Source organism: Elephas maximus, chromosome 5 (assembly GCF_024166365.1).
Source record: "Elephas maximus indicus isolate mEleMax1 chromosome 5, mEleMax1 primary haplotype, whole genome shotgun sequence".
NCBI lineage: Eukaryota > Metazoa > Chordata > Mammalia > Proboscidea > Elephantidae > Elephas > Elephas maximus.
Window position 1 is genome coordinate 87,014,262 of NC_064823.1, and position 23,322 is coordinate 87,037,583.

Consider the following 23,322-nt stretch of genomic DNA (forward strand, 5'->3'; position numbering starts at 1 on the left):
GTAAGGGAGCCAACAGGTCTAAAGTGAGGGGGGGATATGGGAGACCTCTGAGCTTACAGCCAGTATACTGAGGGGAGAGAGGAACCCCTAAATCTGTATCCAGTCAGTCACAAGTGAGGGAGTGCTGGGGGGCCCCAGAGCTTAAGGCTATGCTTTTTTAATTCAGACTTTCTAGGGCAACAGAAAAAAAAAAAAAAAAACTTTAAAAGGAGTCAAAGTTAACCCAAAGCAGTCTACGAATACAATGTAATCCTGATCCAAATACGAACAGCATTCTCTAACACAAGATGGAAGAACTAATCATTGGCTTTATATGGAAAGAGACCCTGGATAAGTAAAGCATTACTGAAGAAGAACAAAGTAGGGGCCCTCCCAGTACCTGATCTCAGAACCTACTATACAGCTATGGTAGTCAAAATAGCCTAATACTGATAAAACGACAGACATATTGACCAATGGAACAGAATTAATAACCCAGATGTAACTCCATCTACCTACGGGCACCTGATCTTTGACAAAGGCCCAAAGTCCATTAAATGGGGAAGAGACAGTCTTTTAAACAAATGGTGCTGGCAAAACTGGATGTAAAAATATTAAATAGAACCCATACCTCACACCATACACAAAAACTAATTCAAAATGAATCAAAGACCTAAATATAAAACCAAAAACTATAAAGATCACAGAGAAAAAATAGGGTCAACACCAAAAAAAAAACCAAACCCATTACTGTTAAGTCAATTCCGACTCACAATGGCCCTACAGGACAGAGTAGAACTGCAGCATAGTTTCCAAGGAGCACCTGGTGGATTCGAACTGCTGACCTTTTGGTTAGCAGCCATAGTGCTTTAACCACTACGCCACCAGAGTTTCCAACACCAGGGGCCCTAATATACAGCATAAACAGGATACAAACCATAATTAACAATAGGCAAGCACCAGAAGATAAGCTAGATAATGGGGATCTTCTAAAATTAAACACTTACGCCCAACAAAAAACTTCACAAAAGAATAAAAAGAGAACCAAAAGATTGGGAAAAAATTTTTGGCTATGACATATCCGACAAAGGTTAATATCTATAGGAAAATCTAACACCTCTATGATAGAAAGACAAATAATCCAATTAAAAACTGGGCAAAGGATATGAACAGACACTTCACCAAAGAGACATTCACACGGCTAACAGACACATGAGGAAATGCTCCAGATCACTAGCCATTAGAGAAATGCAAATCAAAACCACAATGAGATACAATTTTACCCCACCATTAAAAAAAAACCCAGTGCCGTGGACTGGAGCTAATTAAAAAAAAAAAAACAGGAAATGACAAATGTTGGAGAGGTTGCAGAGAGATTGGAACTCTTACGCACTGCTGGTAAGAATGCAAAATGGTATAACCATTTTGGAAAATGATACAGTGCTTCCTTAAAAAGCTAGAAACAAATACCATACAATCCAGCAATCCCACTCCTAGGAATTTATCCTACAGAAAGAAGAGCCATCACACAAATAGACATGCACAGCCATGTTCACTGTGGCATTATTCATAATAGCAAAAAGACAGAAATGACCTAAGTGCCCATCAACAGATGAACAGATGAACAAACTATGGTACGCACACACAAAGGAATACTACGCAATGATAAAGGATAATGATGAATCTGGGAAACATCTCACAAGATGGATGAATCAGGAGAGCATTATGCTGAGTGAATCAAGTCAATCACAAAAGGGCAAATACTGTATGAGACCACTATTATAAAAACTCATGAAAATGCTTCCACACAGAAAGAAACAATTTTTGATGGTTACAAGGGAGGGGAGGGGTGGAGGGGGAAAAACACAAACTAGATAGTAGGTAAGTGGTAACTTTGGTAAAGGGTCAGACAGTACACAATACTGGGGAAGTCGGCACAACCTGACCAGGGCAAAGTCAATAGAAGCTTCACAAAGACTTCCAAACACCCTGAGGGACCAAGCTACTGGGCTGAGGGCTGGGGACCATGGTCTCAGGGGACATCCAGCTCAACTGGCATAACATTATCTATAAAAAGAAAATGTTCTACATCTGACTGTGGTGAGTACCATCTGGGGTCTTAAAAGCCTGCAAGTGGCCATCTAAGATACATCTACTGGTCCCATCCCAGCTGGAGCGAAGGAGAATAAAGAGAACCAAAGACACAATGACAAGATTAGTCCAAAGGACTAACGGAGCACAACTACCACACCCTCCACCAGGCTGAGCCCAGAACAACTAGATGGTGCCGGATCATCATCACCTAATGCTCCGGCAGGGATCACTAAACAGAGGGTCCTGAACAGAGTGGGAGAGAGATGTAAAACAAAATTCAAATTCACACACAAAAAAGGACCATGCTTGCTGGTCTGACAGAGACTGTAGACACCCTGAGAGTACGGCTCCTGGACACCCTTTCAACTCAGTACTGAAGTCACTCGTGAGGTTCACCCTTCAGCCAAAGATTAGACAGGTCTACAGGGCCAACAGTACCACGTTGTTGAGGAATGTGCTTCATAGTTCAATCACGTATTCGAGGCTAAAGGGCACACCAGCCCAAAAGCAAAGACGAGAAGGCAGGAAGGGACAGGGGAACTAGTCGAATGGAAACAGGGAAACCAGGAAGGAGAAGGGGAGAGTGTTGACACATTGCAGGGTTGGTAACCAATGTCAATAAAACAATTTGTGTATTAACTATTTAACAAGAAACTAATTTGCTCTGTAAAGCACAATAAAAAATAAACCAAATAAATTTAGAAGGAAAAAAAAGTCAAAGTTAATTGCTGATGAAACTAGAACAGTAATGCGTGTTATACTAAATTAATCCTACCACTATCTTCTACCATTTATCTTAACCCTATGGAGCAGTTCTACTCTGTCATATAAAGTAGCTGTGAGTGAAAACTGACTCGATGGCAACGGGTTTGGTTTGGTTGTTTTTTTGTTTTTTGTTTTTTTTACCATTTATCTTCATCTGGCAAGTGTACTGAAGCCAAAAGGCCGTTAAGATGCCAATCTTATCAAATTTCCTTCAGTCCTTTATGTACCCAAAATGTTTACTTAATGTTTACTCAATCACTGCCAAGTGAGTATCTGTACAATTTCAAACCCTATTCTCACTTCTTCAAGTGTCATTTGGGAAGACTGCCATAAAGAAAGAAAATTTCAGAGTACAACAATTCAAATGCTATATTTTCAAGGCAAAATTCTATGTTCTAAGAAGATGTTCTAATGCTTCGATCCAGAGAAAATTTTGTCCAATTATAGCAGAATTGTGGAATGCATGTGAACTTTTAAAAATTCCCCAAATTCTAGGAGTTTCAGGAGTACTGACAGACACTGAGTTCTGGCAATTGAGAGAGACGAAATACAGTCAGAAGATGATAATCTCCTTTTATATTTAAAAGTCAGAAGTTCATGTGATACAAAAGCTGTATCTGCCTTCCTTAAAACCAAACACCAAACCCAGTGCCATCGAGTCGATTCCGACTCATAGCGACCCTATAGGACAGAGTAGAACTGCTCCATAGAGTTTCCAAGGAGAGCCTGGTGGATTCGAACTGCCGATCCTTTGGTTGGCAGCCGTAGCTCTTAACCACTACACCACCAGTGTTTCCCTGCCTTCCTTAGATTTTTTAAATTAGTTAGTAAGCTCAAATAAGTGGTTCTAAAAGGCATATACAGGAACAGCATAAAGAAAAACAAAATAAAAAGATATTCACATATACTGGAAATTTATTCTGAACACTGTCTTCAAGGTGCTACCGAACCGTTACCTTATAAGTAAGATGGGTCTCATCAATAAAGCAAATAAATTTCACTTCATTTCTTTAGTAACTAAAATCTCTCTAGATCCAAGAAGATATCCACATTAGAGTAAACATTGCTCTTTTACAAATGCTGTCACAATAAGGTCTTAAGACATCTCAATAAAATCCTCCTGGTTCCTAAAAGTCATCAGTAGGTGACAGCTCAATTTATAAACCCCATGGCATATTTCAAATTAATAAGATAGCAGCAAATACTACAAGAAAAATGCTGTTTCACTTTCCCTTAATCAAAGCCTATCTTAATTAAATTTCCTTTTATTTTTACTATATTCATATAAATGTCCATCAAATTATAAAATTCTATTGTTTCACTAATGCTAGAAAATCCTGAATATTAAAGGTATCACTTTTATTCCCCAACTTTTCCTGGCTCAATTCCCAAGAAAATATTTACTTTTATATGTTATTCTCCTAGTAGTTAAGAATGCCTATTTTTTATAGACACAGTTTGCTAATTTTATAATATCACTACCGAAGGGTCTTCAAAAAAAAAAAGCACAGTTTAGACAACTAACTGAGTACAATACTGAGAGAGGCAATTTAGCATAGGGATTAAAAGTGCGGCCTCTGAAATGCTATAGCTCTGTATGTGAGCCCAGGCTCTGCCATTTCCATTTAACAGTTGTTTGACCTAGGCAAGTTACTAATCTCTCTCTCAGCTTCCCTATCTATAAAATTATAGATAATAACAGTACCTACATCATGAGACTATGAAGACAAAATAGTCCATGCAGAAAAGGATAGCAGGGTGACAGACACATAATTAGTGTTTGATAAATGTTAGTTGTTATTATTCCACTAAAGATAATAAATCTATGCTCTTATATTTTTTTTTACAAGAATTTCATAAAACTCCGTATTCAGATATAAAATAACATAGTGGCTAAAATTGGATTAAGACATCATTATATTGTGATATTAGGTTGCCAAATAGATCCTAAATAGATGGTACTCCAATACTCACCTACAGTGAGGCTCCTGACCTAATTCAGAGTCTACTGAGAAATGAAAAGGCCACTTACTGTTCACCGCAACCCACTCGTTTAGATCTTCCCCCTCAGGAAGCATAACAGCCATCCGGAGGTTGCCACTGCCAAGTGTGGCTTCAGCATGCTTTAAAAGTTCATACTGGTGAGAACCCTCTGGAATGTTCTTCTTTGGTTTAAAAGTTTTAGAGGAGCGACTACCACTATGAATAGAAAAGAAAAACAAAAAGGCATTTCAATATATAAGGCATGCTCTTCAACACAGTCTACTATATTATCTTACTGGATAAAACAGAGGTGATGGTAAATGTCCCCAAATAAACAGCAAATATACTTCCAATCTCCATCAGCATTAGAGCTAAGCTATATTAACAAAACAGCTATATTAGGTAATTTAAATTCCAGCAATATGGTTGTACTAGCTATGGTGTTCAGTACCTAAAACGTCTGAAAACCTTCTCTACATCCCCTACTGCAACTTCCAAGGGGAAGAATAATTTTTTACAGCTTGCAACTAATTGAGCTTTTCACAGTAAATTAATGACTCATGATTACAGATTGTAATTTACAAAAACAAGAGTACTTCCATGTTGATTTTTAGTTATTTTCTTTTCTTTTCACCCTTTTCTAAGTCTTTCATCCTAATACAAATAAATTTGCTTCTTTCTTATAGAATAAAGATACAATAAAAAATATAAATCCTAGAGCAAGAAATAAGTTACATGTTCTTCTACCCAATTACAGGAATCACCTATAATTATAGGACGCAAGCTTAATCTCAAATTCTGGTTAAACAGATAAGTGGATAGATATTACTATGGCTGGTTGCTGAAATTTCCAAATGTTTTTTATAAATTTTAACTACACACACCTTTTAATGGATCAACTGAAACTAGGCTTAGAAATGGTTTTAAGGGTTTTTAGGAGATGAATTCTTCTGTTGTGCTGGCATGTTCTTGTCAAATTCTATTATTATATAAAAAAAAAAAAAAAAAAGCCACTCCTTAATACTCCCTTTCTTCTCTTCATATGAAGAGGAACAAGTGGGAAAGAATTAGAAGAGGCTAGGTAAATGGGAACTCTCTATAGAGTTTAATGTCACTAAATTCTTGCACCAAAAACTGTCAGACATTTGAATATATGAATATGAAAGTGGATTTCCAAGAAGATAAACCATGGTTGTTGTACCTTCCAAGCTTCCCAGAGCTTTTCACTCACTAGCTCCTTCTCCCAAGCTTACTCCCCAAGTTCCCTCCCTCTTGTCCTTAGTGGATATCTTTAACAAGATGAAGAGGTGGTTCTCAACCCTGGCCGTAATCACTTGAGGAACTTTTAAAAAGTATTGAGGAGCAAAACCACAATGGAATACCACTTCGTACCTGCTAGAATGGCTATTAAAAAAAAAAAAAAAGCAAACAAATAACAAGTGTTGGGAAGGATGAGGGGAAATTAAAACTCATGTTTTTTTATTACTGGTGGGAATATATACTGGTGTAGCCACGGTGGAAAACAGTTCGGTGGTTCCTCAAAACGTTGAACATAGAGTTACCATATGACCCAGAAATTCCATTTCTGGATATATTACCCAAATAACTGAAAACAGGGAATCAAACAAATATTTGTATACCAATGATCACTGCAGCCTTATTCACAATAGCCAAAAGGTAGAAATAACCCAAATGTCTATCAAAAGATTAAAGAATAAATAAAATGTGGTATATACATACAATGGAATGTTATTCATTCAGCCATAAGAAATAAGTTATGATACATGTTACCACATGAATGAACCTTGACAACATTATGCTAAATAAGCCGGACACAAAAGGACAAATACCAGGGGCTAAAGGGAGAGGAAGTGTTTCTGGGTGGCAAAAAAAGTTAAATGCTAGGCTACTAATCAAAAGGCTAGCAGTTTGAACCCATCCAAAGGTGCCTCAGAAGAAAGGCCTTGCAGTTTGCTTCCGAAAGGTCATAGCCATGAAAACTCTAAGAAGCACAGTTCTACTCTGCGACACATGGGGTTACCATGTGTCGTTATCAACTTGACAGTAACTGGTGGTTGTGGGGAGACAGGAATGTGACGTTAATGGGTATAGAGTTTTTGTCTGGGATGATGAAAAAGTTCTGGATGTAGACAGTGGCGATGAATGCACAACATTGTGAATGTAATCAATGCCACTGAATTGTATACTTAAACATGGTTAAAATGTTTTGCAACAAAAAAAAACGGAAGGGCTACAGATGCTGATACTCCAAATACGTCATGGGATTAATATTCTTGGTTTGGGGGCTTAAGGCCATAGTTTCGTGGAACAACTGGCATAATATAGTTCTTAAAGTTTATTTCTACCTCCCAGTATGGTGAGTAGTGGCTGGGGTCTTAAAAGCTTATGTGTGGCATCTAAGATACAATTATTGATCTTTGTCGTCTGGAACAAAAGAGAAAGAAGGAAACCAAAGAATAAGAGAAGGAACTGGACTAAGGACTAATTGTTCACATGAACCACTGTCTCCTCCACCTTGAGACCAGAAGAACTAGATGGCGCCCAGCTACCGCTACTGAATGTTCTGATCTAGAACTTAATAGAAAAATCCTGATAAAAAGGGAGAAAAATGTAGAAAAGAACTTCAAATTTTTAAAGAATCCATACTTACTGAACCTACCATATTTTTACACAGATAACACGCACCTTCTATGTTTGTTTACCAACTGTGCTCTCCTCACGTGAGGTATTTTCATAAGCATGAATACTAATTTTTTTTTTTTAACAGTAACATGTTAAAAACAAAATTGGGAAAGTGGCACTGAAGTAATACTCACAGGGGTGGGCACAGTTGGTAAGCAAACATAGAAGGTGTGCATTATTTGTATAAAAATACAGTATTCAGTCTGGAGGAGTCACCAAGACTATGGCCCTGAGTTGCTCTTCAAACCCTGAACTGAAACTATATCCTGAAGGGACCTTTAAACTAAGTAACAATTTAGCCCCCAAAAGTAAAGCTTGTCACCCTTTAGTATTATGTTACTTTAAAAAAAAATTATACAGCACCAAAGGGTCAACCAAAAAAAAACCAAACCCACTGCTGTCAAATCAATTCTGACTCACAGCGACCTTACAGAACAGGGCAGAACTGCCCCACTGGGTTTCTAAGGAGCAGCCGGTGAATTCAAACTGCCGGCCTTTTGGTTAGTGCCGAAAGCTTAACCACTAGACCACCAGGGTTCGCTAGCTATTTTAAAGCATAGATGAGAAGGTCGGGGGAGCAGGCAGATTAAGTAAATGGAAGTGGAACAACTAGAACAGAAATAATGAGAATGCTGACATAATGTGAAGAATTTTTAACCATTATGTCTAGAAACCCTGGAATGGGAGCAGTTTTGCTGTGTGTATTTTCATAAATGCTAAATAAATTTAAAAAGAATATGCTACCTGAGACTATGGCCCCCGGACACCCTGCTAACTCCGAACTGAAGCCACTCCCAAAGCCCACCTTTCAGCCAAAGATTAGACAGGCCTATTATAAAACAAACGATAACACAGGTGAGGAATGTCTTTCTTACTTCAATCAAGCACAGGAGACCAAATGGGCAACACCTGCCCAAAAGCAAAGATGAGAAGGCAGGAAGGGCCAGGAAACCTGGGTGAATAAACACAGGGAACCCAGGGTTGAAAGGAAAAGGGGGAAAGTGCTGACATATTGCGGGGATTGCACAAAACAATTTGTTTATAAATTTTTGAATGAGAAACTAATTTGCACTGTAAACTTTCACCTAAAATAATTTTTTTATTACATATAATTTACTACAATTAAGAAAAAAAAAAAAGTATTAAGGATCCTGAGATAAACTAAGTAATCTACCTGTCAGAAAAAAACTCGTTGCTGTCAAGTCGATTCAATGGCTCATAGCGACCCTATAGGACAGAGCAGAACTGCCTCAGTGGTTTCCAAGGCTGTAAATCTTTCCAGAAGCCAACTGCCACATTTTTCTCCTGCAGAGCAGCTGGTGGGTTCGAACTGCCCAGCACTCAACCACTGTGCCACCAGAGCTCTTTAAGTATCTACCAACCCAAAACCTACTGAGGTCAATTCCAACTCACAGTGATCTAAAAGGACAGGGTAGAACTGCTCCATAGGATTTCCAAGGAGCAGCTGGTGAATTCGAATACCTACATTTTAGTTAGCAGCCAAGTTCTTAACCACTGTGTCATCACATCACGGCTCCAAGTATCTACCAGTAGACCCAAATATCCAATTCAAATGATGGCCATTTTCACTCTAATAAACTGTCATTCTCCTTTAATTATATGTCTCTTCTCAGGTGTTTAGTTAGAATGAATTGATGCTCCTCAACTCTACCTCCCACCCCTACCCCACAAGATATCTCTACACAACAGCCAAAAGGATCTTTTTAAAAACACAAACCAGGCGATGGTACTCCTCTGCTTAAAACCGATGTCTTTCCAGAACACTCAGTAAATCCAAAATTCAAATACTAGACACAGAGTAGGCTCTGAACCCACATTAGCATGGGGAAACTTTCTTCAGTTTAATTGGATAATACATTAAACACCAAATTCTCTTAAAACCCACTGACATTGAGTCAATCCCCACTCACAGCTACCCAATAGGGTTTCCAAGGCTGTAAATCTCTATGGAAGCAGATTGGCACATCTTTCTCCTGTGGAGCCTGGCGGTTTCAAACCACCAACCTTTTAGTTAGCAGTAGAGCACTTTAACTACTGTGCCACCAGGGCTCCCTAATTCTCTTAGGATCCCTAATACCTAAACACTTACAAAGATCATTATACCTAATGAACTTGAGACTTATTTTTCTGCTTCTTCCTACCCTTTGTTATCAAAATTTAGTGTGAAAGAGTACACTTGACCAACATTTTTTTCACAAAATTATTTTTATTAAAATTTATATAGTAATTACAAAAATAGCTCTCCTGTGACTAATGTGGTGCTTATCCTCAGGCAGTATGTAAATTAAAATCTGCCTCTTTAATTAGTCTACTGCTCAGATTAATACAGCAACTGAGGATATGACAAGCAGCTCTGAACGGAGCCGACAAAGTATATGAGAACTACAAAGACAGCAGCTGGGTACTACAAATGGTTAATGTGCTCAGTACTAACAGAAAGGTTGGAGGTTCAAGTCCAACCAGAGGCGTCTCAGAAGAAAGGTGTCTCTGAAAACTTAGCTATTGAAAACTCTATGGAGCACAATTCCACTCTGACACACATGGGGTCACCATGAGTTGAAATCAACCCGACAGCAACTAGTTTGGTTTTTTGGTGGCTGTACTCAGGAGGGAAACCCTGATGGCGTAGTGGTTAAGTGCTACGGCTGCCAACCAAAGGGTCGGCAGTTCGAATCCGCCAGGCGCTCCTTGGAAACTCTATGGGGCAGTTCTACTCTGTCCTATAGGGCCGCTATGAGTCGGAACCAACTCGACGGCACTGGGTTTGGTTTTGGTTTGGTACTCAGGAGGGTCAGGGCCTCACCTGCTACATAATCCCCAATCACCTACTAATCAAATCACTCTGCCCCAAACTTTTAGGCCTCCTAAATGTTTCCTTGCTCAACGCCTCTGCCACAGTTGGTCTTCAGCCAAGGTAAGTCAATCGACCTCATAAACGCTTACACTTTAGGGGGAGAAAAAAAACAGATTTTGTGAAGCCCAGCTTTGACAATGATCAGCTGTGTTATCTCAGGCAAGTTACCTAACTTTCCAGAGCCTATTTTTCCTTTAACAATGAGAGTCTAATAAAAACCATAAAACAGTTGCAAGATGAAGAAATAACACATGTGGAAAAGCTTTTAAAACATTTGTTGTGCAAATGTTAATATTTTCATTATCCCTCCATTTTCTGAACCAGAATGTCTCACAGCGCAGGGCCCAAAGCTGGATTTATTCCTGAGACTGGACAAGGAGAAACAGAACTGTACTTTCAAAACAAATGCTTTTACATATCAACTTGAAAACAGAATTTTTAAAAATTTGTTTTATTTTGTGCTATTCCCACCTCAAGGTTCAGATGATCTCAGAATAATCTCAGGGCTAAGCTGGAAATCAAGAAAATAAGGCTCTATTCCTCATTTTGCTATTTTCTTCTTCTGTTGCTTAGGAACACCAAAAATTATCATTGGGCTTCAACTACTTTGCTTTTGAAAGCCTGAGAAATAACTTGCTACAAATGGGTAGTATTCGGAGACAAGGTAATATTTGTAAAACATTTTTTGTTCCCTGAACACTGTCACCTCTCTCTGTTCACCATTTCCATTTCCATTCATACTTTCAAATCCTCCATCCTTTGCATCTGCCCCCTCTGACTCGTTCAGGCTGAACACCTAAGAACTCTATACTCTTGAAAAGCTATATTCAGCTTTTTCTTCAGCTGCTGCCTGAAATTCCTCCTACCAGTATCCATCCTACCCTGGAAGGGGCGGTAAAGTTAACAATACTGTTCCTCATTCCTAGGTCAAAAGACCAACTGACTTATGTCAATCCTTGCGTAAAAAATCACAAACATAAAACGTGTACACACAAGTTCTCATCATTTAGTACAAGTTTGCATAGTAACAATGTATGGCCAAATGCATGTATCTCACATGGCATATTAAAAATATATTATGTCAATGTTCAAAAACAATCAAAACAGAAAGTATGCTGCCCTTCCCCCTCTCCCTTCCTCAGAAGAAATCACTGTTACTGATATCTTTATCTTGTGCAGAGTCTATGTCTATACAAGCATAAGAATGCTTGTGCCTGTTTTTGTCCATGTTACACAATGGTGACATAGTATAGTATACTACATAATTTTTTTTCACTTGATATATCCAGCAGACTATTGTATACAAGTAGATCTACTTCTTCTTTTTAAAAATTACATGATGTTTCCTTGTATGAATATAGAATAATATATTTAAATCAGTCTCTTATCGACAAGCATTTAGGTTGTTTCCAATCTTTTGCAGTAAATTTCCTTACACATATGCCTTTTTTTTTAAGCATATATGAAGGATACATTCCTAAAGTAGAATTGTTGTACTAAAGGGCATGTGCATTTTTACATTTTATAAATTGCCTATTTTTTTTTCTCCAAATAAGCTGAACCCTTTTACAATTCTGCTAACAATGTACGAGAGTAGCTACACACTTATTTTAGGTCTTAGAGAACATGGATTAGATTGCTAACTTATCTTGTATAGCTCCCGACAAAGCATCATGATAATGCGAGAGTTCAGAGCTTTCTGATTAGAATATGAACATCAGGATGTGTTGTACTGATAATTAACAGCATTACTCTCAGCCCTTCTCTTTCCTAATAAACATTCAGGATTCAGGTTTGTCTTCCCCAGTCCTCTTACATTCATATAATACGGCAAATCAATTTTTAGTGCAAGATAGAATGGTTTGACTAGTAAATAATTGAGTCTCAAGGGAAGGCTCTGGACACACATCCTTTATATTAGTCTTCCAATTTAATCTACGTTTTGTAAATGTCAACAGCTTCATTTATTTCCTCTCTGAGACCCTAAAGAATAGATAAGGTCCCACAGTGACACCTAGGTGAAATCCCACAAACCATTTCCCACCGCCTCAACATTGGTATCTATCATTACTCTTAATTTTTATCCCTTTATTGTCCAACCCAAGGAGGCTTGCTGGTGCAGTGGTTAAAGCACTCGGCTGCTAACAGAAAGGTCAATGTTTCCAAACCATTAGCTGCTCTGGGGGAGAAAGATGTGGAAGTCTTCTCCTATAAAGAGTTGCCTTGGCAACTCTATGGGACAGTTCCAATGTGTCCTATAGGTATATTATGAGTCAGAATCAACAATGGAAATGGGTATTCTTCAACCCAACTATCAATAATCATTCTTATGCAAAATACGAATTGCAAATATTTTATTCCCTCTTATACTGATTTAATTTTCCAGATCTACCACTTTTAATAAAAATAAGAACAAGAAAAACAAGTTTATAGACATGGACATGATGTGCATCCTAATGAAGCAAGTAGTCTGAGGTCTTCAAAGCTTGAGAGCGGCCATCTAAGAGATAACTATGGGTCTCTACTCGCCAGGAACAAAACAGTAAGAAGGTAGTCAATAGCTCAAAGAAGAATTAAGCCTACACGAGACACAATCTCATCTACTTTGAAACCAGAAGAACTAGACGGTACTCGGCTATCACCACTGGCCATTCTGACCAGGGTCACAATAGATGGTCCCGCATAGAAAGGGAGAAAAATGTGGAGTAGAACTCAAATTCTTTAAAAAAAAAAAAAAAAGCCAGACAAACTAGGACACTAGAGACTCCATGAGACTATCGCCCTGAGACAAGCCTATATCCCCTGAGATCACAGTTTAGTGAAATAGCAGAGTGGCACAGAAAATAAAGGATATTACCTGTAAGATTGATGTTCTACTTTAAAACCACCTGTAATAAACCAAAAAGGAGCCCTGGTGGCACAGTGGTTAAGTGCTCACCTACTAACCTAAAGGTCGACAGTTCAAACGCACGAACCACTCTGTGGGAAAAAGATGTGGCAGTCTGCTTCCATAAAGATTACACCTGGAAACCCTATGGGGCAGTTCTACTCTGTCCTATAGGGTCGCTACGAATCAGACTCAACAGCTACGGATTATGAGATCAAAATGTCAAGAATTTCCCAAAAGCAAAGAAGAGAAGATAAGGGGCAGGAAAGCTAGCGTACTGGAAATGGAACAAATAGAACACAATTAAAGAGAATGATGACACATTGTGATAAATGTAACAAATGTTACTGAACAATCCATGCAGATATTGTCAAATGGGAACCTAACTTGCTATGTAAGCTTTCACCAAAAACTCAGTATCATTTAAAAAAAAGAAAGAAAGAAAAAGACCATTCTAGTTGCCGTGAAGAAAACAGACGGCGAGGAAGACAAAAGTAGAAGCAGGGAAACCAGTTAGGAAGCTACGGCAAAAAAGACAAGATGATGGCTTGGACTAATGGAGATGGAAGAAAAAAGGACAGATTACAGATATTTCTAAGTTGAACCAACAGGACACACTACTGGATTTCGTGATTTATGTAGGACGATGAAGAAGAGAGGAATGAAGGATGACTCCTATATTTTTAGCCTCAGTTAGGTAAAAACGTATGCCATTTATCAAGATGGGTTTGGAGAGAAGATCAATAGTGCACTGTTTTGGATGTATTAACTTGAGATGCCTATTAGATATCCAAAAGGATACGTTATATAGACAGTTGGATATATAAGTCTGAGGCTCCAAAGAAAGAACAAGCTGAAGATAATTAATCAGCCACACACCCGCAGTAGGTAGCGAAATTTTGTGCCAAAAGACGCATTGTTGTTGTTAGTTGCCTCTGAGTTGATTCCAACTCATGGCAGCCCCATGTATGCAAAGTACAACTGTTCCGTAGCGTTTTCAAGGCTGTGACCTTTCGGAAGCATCACCAGGCCTGTCCTTCAAGGCATCTCTGGATGAGTTCGAACAGCTAACCTTTCGGCTAGTAGTCAAGCACTTAACTGTTTGCACCATCCAGGGACTCCTAAAAGATGCACTAGAATATTATTAAAGCAACAAGCATTTCATAAACTATGAGAAGTTCTATAGTAAAGAAAACTATTTATGGCTTAATTTTTATGGTTTAGTTTAAGACTACGGTTTCCCAAACATCTTATTAGCTGTTGTAGTGAGATGCCATCCGGTTGGTTCCAACTCACAATAACCATAAGTACAAGAGAACGAAACCCTGCCCAGTCCTGCGCCATCTTCACAATCATTGTTATGTTTCAGCCCATTGTTGCAGCCACTGTGTAAATTTATCTCATGGACGGTCTTCCTCTTTTTAACTGACCCACTACATTACCAATCATGGTGTCCTTTTCCAGGGAATGGTCCCTCCCGATAACATGTCCAAAGTACATGAGATGAAGTATCACCATCCTTGCTTCCAAGAAGCACTCTTGCTGTATTTCTTCCAAGACAGATTTGTTCGTTCTTTTGGCAGTCCGTGGTATATTCAATATTCTTTGCCAACACCATAATTCAGAGGTATCAATTCTTCCTTTAGTCTTCCTTATTGTCCAGCTTTCACAGGCACATGAAGTGACTGGAAATACCATGCCTTGGTTCAGGCTCACCTTAGTCCTCAAAGTGACATCTTCGCTTTTGAACACTTCAAAGAGGTCTTTTGCAGATTTGCCCAATGCAACAATGTTTAATTTCCTGACTGCTGCTTCCATGGCATTGATTGTGGATCCAAGTAAAATGAAATTCTTGACATCAAGCTTTTCTCCATTTATTATGATGTTGCTTATTGGGCCAGTTTTTGTTTTCTTTATGTTGAGATGTAATCCATACTGAAGGCTATAGTCTTTGATCTTTATCAGTAAGTGCTTCAAGTCCTCTTCACTTTAATCAAGCAAGGTTATGTCATTTGTGTATCGCAGGTTGTCGATGAGTTTTCTATCAATTATGATGCCACATTCTTCTTCATATAGTTCAGCTTCTTAGATTATTTGCTCAGCATACAGATTGAATAAGTATGGTGAAAGGATGCAACCCTGATGCACATCTGTCCTTATTTTAAACCATGCAGTATCCTCTTGCTCTGTTTGAATGACTGCCTCTTGGTCTATGTAAAGGTTCTGCATGAGCACAATTAAGTATTCTGGAATTCCCATTCTTTGAAATCTTATCCATAATTTGTTATGATCCACACAGTCATATGCCTTTACATAGTCAATAAAACACAGGTAAATATCTTTCTGATATTCTCTGCTTTCAGCCAAGATTCATCTGACATCAGCAATGACATCCCTAGTTCCACATCCTCTTCTGAATCCAGCTTGAATTTCTGGCAGTTCCCTGTTGATGTACTGCTGTAACTGCTTTTGAATGATCTCCAGAAAAAATCTACTTGCATGTGATATTAATGGTATTTTTCCATAATTTCTGCATTCTGTTGGATCGCCTTTCTTTGGAATGGGCACGAATGTGGATCCCTTCCAGTCGGCTGGCCAGGTAGCTGTCTTCCAAGTTTCTTGGCATAGAAGAGTGAACACCTCCAGCATTGCATCTGCTTGTTGAAACATCTCAATTGGTATTCTGTCAATTCCTGAAGCCTTGTTTTTCGCCAATGCCTTCAGTGCAGCTAGGACTTCTTCCTTCAATACCATTGGCTCTTGATCATATGCTACCTCCTGTGGCTGAATGTCGACCAATTCTTCTGGTACAGTGACTTTGTGTATTCCTTTCATCTTCTTTTGATGTTTCCTACATCATTCAATACTTTTCCAACAGAATCCTTAACTATTGCAACTGGAGGCTTGAATTTTTTCTCCATCTCTTTCAGCTTGAGAAATGCCAAGCATGTTCTTCCCTTTTGGTTTTCTAACCCCAGGTTTCCACATATTTTATTATAATATTTTACTCTGTCTTCTCAAGCTGCCCTTTAAAATCTTCTGTTCAGTTCTTTTACTTAATCATTTCTTCCATTTGCCCTAGCTATTCTACACTGAAGAGCAAATTTCAGAGTCTCTTCTGACATCCATTTTGTTCTTTTCTTCCTTCCCTGTCTTTAAATGACCTTTTGCTTTCTCCATGTACGATGTCCTTGATTCTTCCCACAACCCATCTGGTCTTCGGTCATTAGTACTCAATGTGTCAAATCTATTCTTGAGATGATCTCTAAATTTAGGTGTGATATACTCAAGGTTGTATCTTGGCTCTTATGGACCTACTTTAATTTTCTTCAGCTTCAACTTGAACTTGCATCTGACCAAGTGATGGTCAGTTCCACAGTAGGCCGTTGACCTTGTTCTGACTAATGATATTGAGCTTTTCTACCTCTCTTTCCACAGACTGATTTGATTTGATTCCTGTGTTTTCCATTCAGTGAGGTCCATGTGTATAGCTGTCATTTAAGTTGTTGAAAAAAGGTATTTGTAACGAAGAAGTAGTTGGTTTTGCAAAATTCTATCATGTGATCTCTGGCATCATTTCTGTCTCCAAGGCCTTATTTTCCAACTACTGATCCTTCTTCTTTGTTTCCAACTTTCGCGTTCCAATCACCAGTAATTATCAATGCATCTTGATTGCGTGTTTGATCAATTTCAGACTGCTGAAGTTGGTACCCAGCTGAAGTTGGTAAGAACCTTCAATTTCCCCATCTTTTTTTTTTTTTTTTTGGCATTAGTGGTTGGTGTATAAATTTGAGTAACAGTAGTATTAACTGGTGTTCCTTGTAGGCGTAGGGATATTATCCTATCACTGACAGTGCTGTACTTCAGGATAGATCTTGAAATGTTCTTTTTGACAATGAATGCATTGCCATTCCTCTTCAGTTTGTCATTCCCAGCCTAGTAGAACAAAACTGTCTGACTTAAAATTATTCAATCATCTTTAGTCAAAGAAAATTTTTCCCACATTTGAACATCCTGCTCTTTTAACATATATTACAAAAACACTGCACTAGTATATTAAACTGCTAACTGGGTTGCTTCTCAATTTAGAAATGTTCACAACACTTCAGTAACTCAGTGACTTCATCAAGAATGGGTATGTGGAAGGTTGGCTAATTTAGTAAATACCTCATAAAATTTTATAGTCTCATCCTTAGAAAATAACAAAGCACTTCACAAGCAAAGGCCAATTGGTTTCTGCATCTCTGAAGTTATCGGAGGCATTATATCAGCTACAGATGAAGACACTAAAGTTTAATCACTCAACTCCAATCATACTCTGAGGTTCTCATAGCATCCTTTGTCCAGCACTAAATCCATTATTTCCAGTCAGTAAAGAGGTACTGAAACCACAGGAGATTTCAGGAAGGGCCCATAGTCAAATCTGGGTGATATCCACACAACAGCAGCAGCTCCATTTTCAGTATCCTGTACGATGTTTTGGGCCATTAAAGGCGGCAGATCAAAACTTGCAAATGCAGAGCTCAGAATGAGCAGCAACCCAGCAACTGAGTTTCCAGGAATGTCACGTATCCCAGTATTTCAAGTGAGGAATATCTAGGGGGTTAAACATCTCCTCTTCTTTTAGGAAAGTTTTCCTAACCTTCCACAGAAAACTGTCCATTCCCTCTTTTGTCTCATTGTAGCTTAAAACACCTGTATCACCTTATTGTGTATATGTATGCCTGTTCTCTGTTAAATAGCTCTTTAAGGTGAGAAACTGTGTCGTCTTCACTTCTGTTAACCACCACCTAACATGGTGTTCGGCATATAGTAAAGGGAAAAGGATTTGGAGTTAGGAAAAGCTAGGTTCAAATCCTGTCTTTGTAACTTACTAGCTGTCAAATCTCGGGCAAATTATACAAGCTCCTAAACTTAACATCTAAAAAATTGAGGATGATGTCACTAATTTTGCAGGCCTATTGTGAAAATTAAATGAGCAAATGCATTTAAGGCACCTTAGTTTTGAGGTAGCTGTCACCACAAATGCTCAATATAGGAAGCAACAGCTTAAAAATGTTCAGTGAATGATGACTATGTATATGTATATATACAAACAAAATACCCATCCTCACTTATCCCCCTGCCACATTTCTGCTAACAAAGTGGGCATCCATAAAGGGTCAGCTTAAAACATCACCTCCTCATGCTTATTTGTTTACATTTTTTTTCCTCTCACAAGATTGTGAGTTACTCAAGGATATGAATCATGTCTAAGTCATTCTTGAACCCCTAACACCTAACACAGAAACTGGAACAAAAGAGATGCCTAATAAATGTTTACTAACTTAAATAATGAGGATATTGAAGGGGGGAAAATCTTCTTATTGTAAGCAGCTAGTTCTAATCTTTAAAAAGAAAGAAAGAGAGATCTATCATCTTTATTCAGTACAACAAACATAAAGATTTTAACTGGAACAAGGGAAGCAACAAGTAGACTGGGAATATTTTTTAACTCCAACACCAAAATTTCATTTTCAATTCTTAGACCCTTTACAGTCCTGCCCTACTTAAACCTCGGCTAAAAAGGGGCCAACCAAAGCAAGACATCTCAACAATTTAAGTAAGTTTACTCCTCCCATAAGTAAAGGTAGCTTTTATGTTTTTAATAACTAAGCAAGTTGTAGTTTCCTCCTAGCATTTAAAGTAATTTAACCACACTTTACAAATGAATATGCACTTCCTTATAATATAAGGACACCGATTGCTTACTTTTTTTTTTTTTCAAAGTAGAGGAACAGAATTTCTCTTGGTATTTAATCCAAAACCACAGCCCATTAGGAGGGTGCGATAAAAGTTCAAGTCAGCAGGCTTGGCAATAACAGAACAATCTTTACATCAGATACAGATCTCGAATTAACACTAGAAAACAGATTTGCCCTCAATTCCTATAGCCCAACATTTGCCTGCAAATATGGACTAATAACACAATAGGTGTTCTACACAATCTGTAGTTTTGTGGTCTAAATGCTTTGAAATCAAATTTTTGTAATAAAGAAGCCAGCCTGACTAGAAAAAAAACACTGCATCTCCCGAACCTAGCACAAGGCCTAGGTCAGAACAAACACTCAATAAATGTCTGTTGAGCTAAACTCATAGAGGCTTCCAGGCCCAAAACTGGATGTTTTAACAACATTTGCTAAATAATTTCTATTTTCAGCTTATACAAATAGGCCTAATCATGACAGATTCAACTAACACAGTATATAGTACATATACATGTTACTGTTTTCATAAGCTCATGGTAACCTTATGCATAATAGAACAAAACACTGTCTGACCTTGAACTGTCTTCAAGATAGTAGATATGTTGTGTCCATTGCTATGGCTACTATGTCAATCCATCTGACTGAAGGTTTCCTTCATTTTCGTTGACCCTTTACCAAACATAATGTCTTTCTAGAAACTGGTCTTTCTTGATGACACGTCCAAAGTAAGTAAGCCCAAGTCTCACCATCCTTGTTTCTAAGGAACTTTCTGGCTATATTTCTTCTACTACTGATTTGTTTGTTCTTTTAGGAGTCCATGGTATAGTCTAATATTCTTTGCCAACACCACAGTTCAAATGCATCAATTCTTCTGTCTTCCTTTTTCAGGATCCAATTTTTGCATCCACATAAGGTAACTGAAAAGGCCATGGCTTAGGTCAGATGCACCTTCGTCATTAAAGTGCTTTTTAATACATACACATAGTAGGATAAACATTATGTTTTAAACTAATGCAGCCGAACATACAGAGTCCACATACAAAATTACAACACAAGATTGCAGAACTGCATTTACCATGACACTAATAAAGCTTAAACTTCAGGTGCCCTCAATTGCAGGGCCCATCCCAAGGCCCAGGAAAGGATCTTAGCAATGTATTTCCCATGGTCATTACGTTTTCATAAAAATTGCAAAAGTAAGATAACTGCAATTGGTTAAGACTGCTGTTGCTAACTCCCCTTCCACCGTAATTCCTCCTTGGATAATACGGAATTCTGGGGATATGGCAAAGGGGAAGTCCAGTTGGACATATATTTAGTTTAGGTTTAGAGGATATATGTGGAGCCCTGATGGCACAGTGGTTAACAGTTTAGCTGCTAACCAAAAGGCTGGCAGTTCAAATCCACCAGCTGTTCCTTGGAAACCGTATGGGGCAGTTTTACCTATAAGTTTGTCCTATAAGGTCGCTATGAGTTGGAACTGACTCAACAGTAAGGATTTTTTTTTTTTTTTAGGATATATGTAGTTTGCAAGGAACACATGTAATTGGATTATTGTTAGTCATTCAAGCTCGGGAATACCAAGTCATTAACACTAAGGTGCAGGACTAGAGTCCTCTAGCTATAATAAGCTCCACGGGAAATAGGCACAGAAGGATGCGGGAACACTGTACCTCACATACGGAATTTAGTTGTGGTTTCTCCAAAATTGATAACAATCTTAAAATAGTACATGACATTATTAATGAGTTGTGAATCTGAAAATTTTCTAAACTATCAATAAAAAACACATTTTGATCAGCCATGCTAGGGGAAAAAGTAAATTTTCTATTCTCCCTGGAGAAAATAGCAATCCTACTTTACTAAATTGTTGATATATGAAGAAACGGTCAAAAAGTACACAGTCAAAAAAAAAAGTGAAGTAAAAAAGCATTAGAAACATCAGGCAGTTAACTAATAAAGATGCTATTTTTCTATATTTTGTGATGTTCATTCATTAAGTTTTTTGACTTTATTTAATTTGTAATATGCTATGATTTTTTTTCTAATTCTAAATATCCACTTTCCTGACTTATTTGTATTCATTTTTTTATTCATTTATCCAAAATGATACATGAGTATCATGCCCCCAAAATCTGGATTAGTGGCCACCCGCTTGAAGGCTCACTAAAGGTACCGGCAGAGGGAAAAGAAGAACTTAGAGCTTGGCTTAACTGATTTTCTCAATTATTCACACATAAACCTGTTTAGGTGCCTTCTCAGAGCAACTGCCCTTAAAGAGTTAACCAATCCTTTCCTCCATGCACTGCTCCCTACAGTCTTTTATTACTGTATTTACCAAACTACTAGAATCTGGTGCTAACTTGTCTGTCTCCCCTATTACCACAAACAACTTAGGGGCAGGTCCCATATATCTTATTCATTTGGGTATTTTTTTCCAGAAGCAATTTAATAACAATAAATAATTGCTATTAATGTTATAAAAAAAAAAAAGGTTAATGCTCTTAGAACCATTTCTGAGAAAGTTTTTTATAAAGCTCTTCTACTCACTAGTTATATTACATGTTTGTACATCATTGCAGGACTAATGGGGAACAGTGTATTTGACAAGATTAATTATAAGAATTAACACGAACCAATCTCTTTAATGACCCAAGAGGTGAGGTACAGGTGTCATCTCAGTGCTTCGCTCACCTGAAGGATCACCATAGTTAAAACAGCTGTATTGCCCAGTGGGGGAAAACTAGCAGCATGTGCAAAGAGCAGGAGGTGGCAGGCTGCTTGTTTTTATTCCATAAATGCTTAGCTACTCACTTAGCTAATGGAATCTCCAGATCTACGTGAAATGAGGCAGAGAAGTGTGTGCTTTTAGCATAAACTCAAAGATCCAAAAGGAATGCCCTTTGGTTTTACTTTAAAAAGAACCTTCTGAAGTGATGGAAATGTTCTAGGTCTTGAAAGGGGTGTGGATTGCAGAAGTGTATATATTTGTCAAAACTAATCCAACTATTCAAGCTAGATGGCCCCCACCCCACAAAAAAAAAAAAAAAACTTGCTCTGAGGAAATCTTTAAACCTAAAACTGAAACTATCAGTCATCTTTAAACCAAAAAATAGTTTAGCTTAACTAGAAAAGAATGTCTGCCTTGAGCACTATACTCTGTTAAAGAATGACCTATCTATAAGAACAAATTAACAACAACTAGAAAGGTAAGATGAGAAGCTCCGGGGTGCAGTGAGCTTGTGTTAACGATGGTGAAATAATTTGGAAACGAGTATCGAGAAAGGTGGCACAACTTGAAGAACGTAACCAATGTCACTGAATATAACCACTGTTGAGCTGGTGTGTTTTATTGTGTACATTTTCACCAAAAATTAAAAAAAAAAAAAAAAATCATCTATTACATGCTTAAGATCTGAGTTTTTCACTGGTTGTAAATCACATCCCAATAAAATAAAAATTAAAAAACTTAAAGGAATCAACTCCTTGAGCCTATTTCTTTGGTAATAAGAATTCAATAATATTAATGCCTAGAAACAAAACAAAAAAAAATCAAGAAATGGTAATATAAATGTGTTGTTGTTGGCTGCTATTGAATCGTCTCTGACTCATGGGGACCTTGTTATGTATAACAGAACGAAACGTTGCTGGTCCTGTGCCATCCTCACAATGGTTGATATTTTTAAGCCCACTGTTGCAGTTAGAGATATGTCAGAGTTATCTAAATACATGAGAGATATGAAATTAAATATCAAAACAATTGGGTATACAGTTCAAAGTAACTGTATCTAGAAGGTAGGAAGAGAGGTTGTTTTTCATCGAAGCCTTATAGAATTACTTGACTCTAAATTAAACTATGTTCAAACAACAATGACAAAACATAAAAACTAAACTTAAAAAAAGGTTTGAAACCTTAATTTTTTTTAAGTTTGAATACTTATCTAAACAAAGCAACATAACGGTTTATTTATAGAAATGCTAATGAACTACTCTATCTTTAAAACTTAAGAATAGTGTACACTACATATATATCAGCACATTTACAGCACATCACAGATAAGAATACCAAAACCGTTGATACAGAGATTTCTCATCCTAATGCTTACGAGCTGGCGGCTGCAACTGCTATAATTCTTAGACATTCTATTACAGAAATTATTTCAAAAGCATTTACCTACCATACAGGATGGCTCCAAAAATTAAACAATGTGTATGGAAATATAAAGCACCTGGTACATACTAACTGCTCAAGAACTGATACCAATTAAATACAGCTGTACCATCTGTTT

The 23,322-nt window shown here is 37.7% G+C and overlaps 1 protein-coding gene across 2 annotated transcripts in view; it reads right to left on the reverse strand.

The window, feature by feature from the left end:
- The window catches only part of MOB1B (MOB kinase activator 1B), a 68,025-nt gene that overhangs the window by 22,953 nt on the left and 21,750 nt on the right, over positions 1–23,322 (reverse strand). For both annotated transcript variants that reach the window (XM_049886073.1, XM_049886074.1), the window contains one exon: positions 4,871–5,037. In XM_049886073.1, the coding sequence (XP_049742030.1) occupies positions 4,871–5,037 (167 nt within the window). The remainder of the gene's footprint in view (positions 1–4,870; positions 5,038–23,322) is intronic.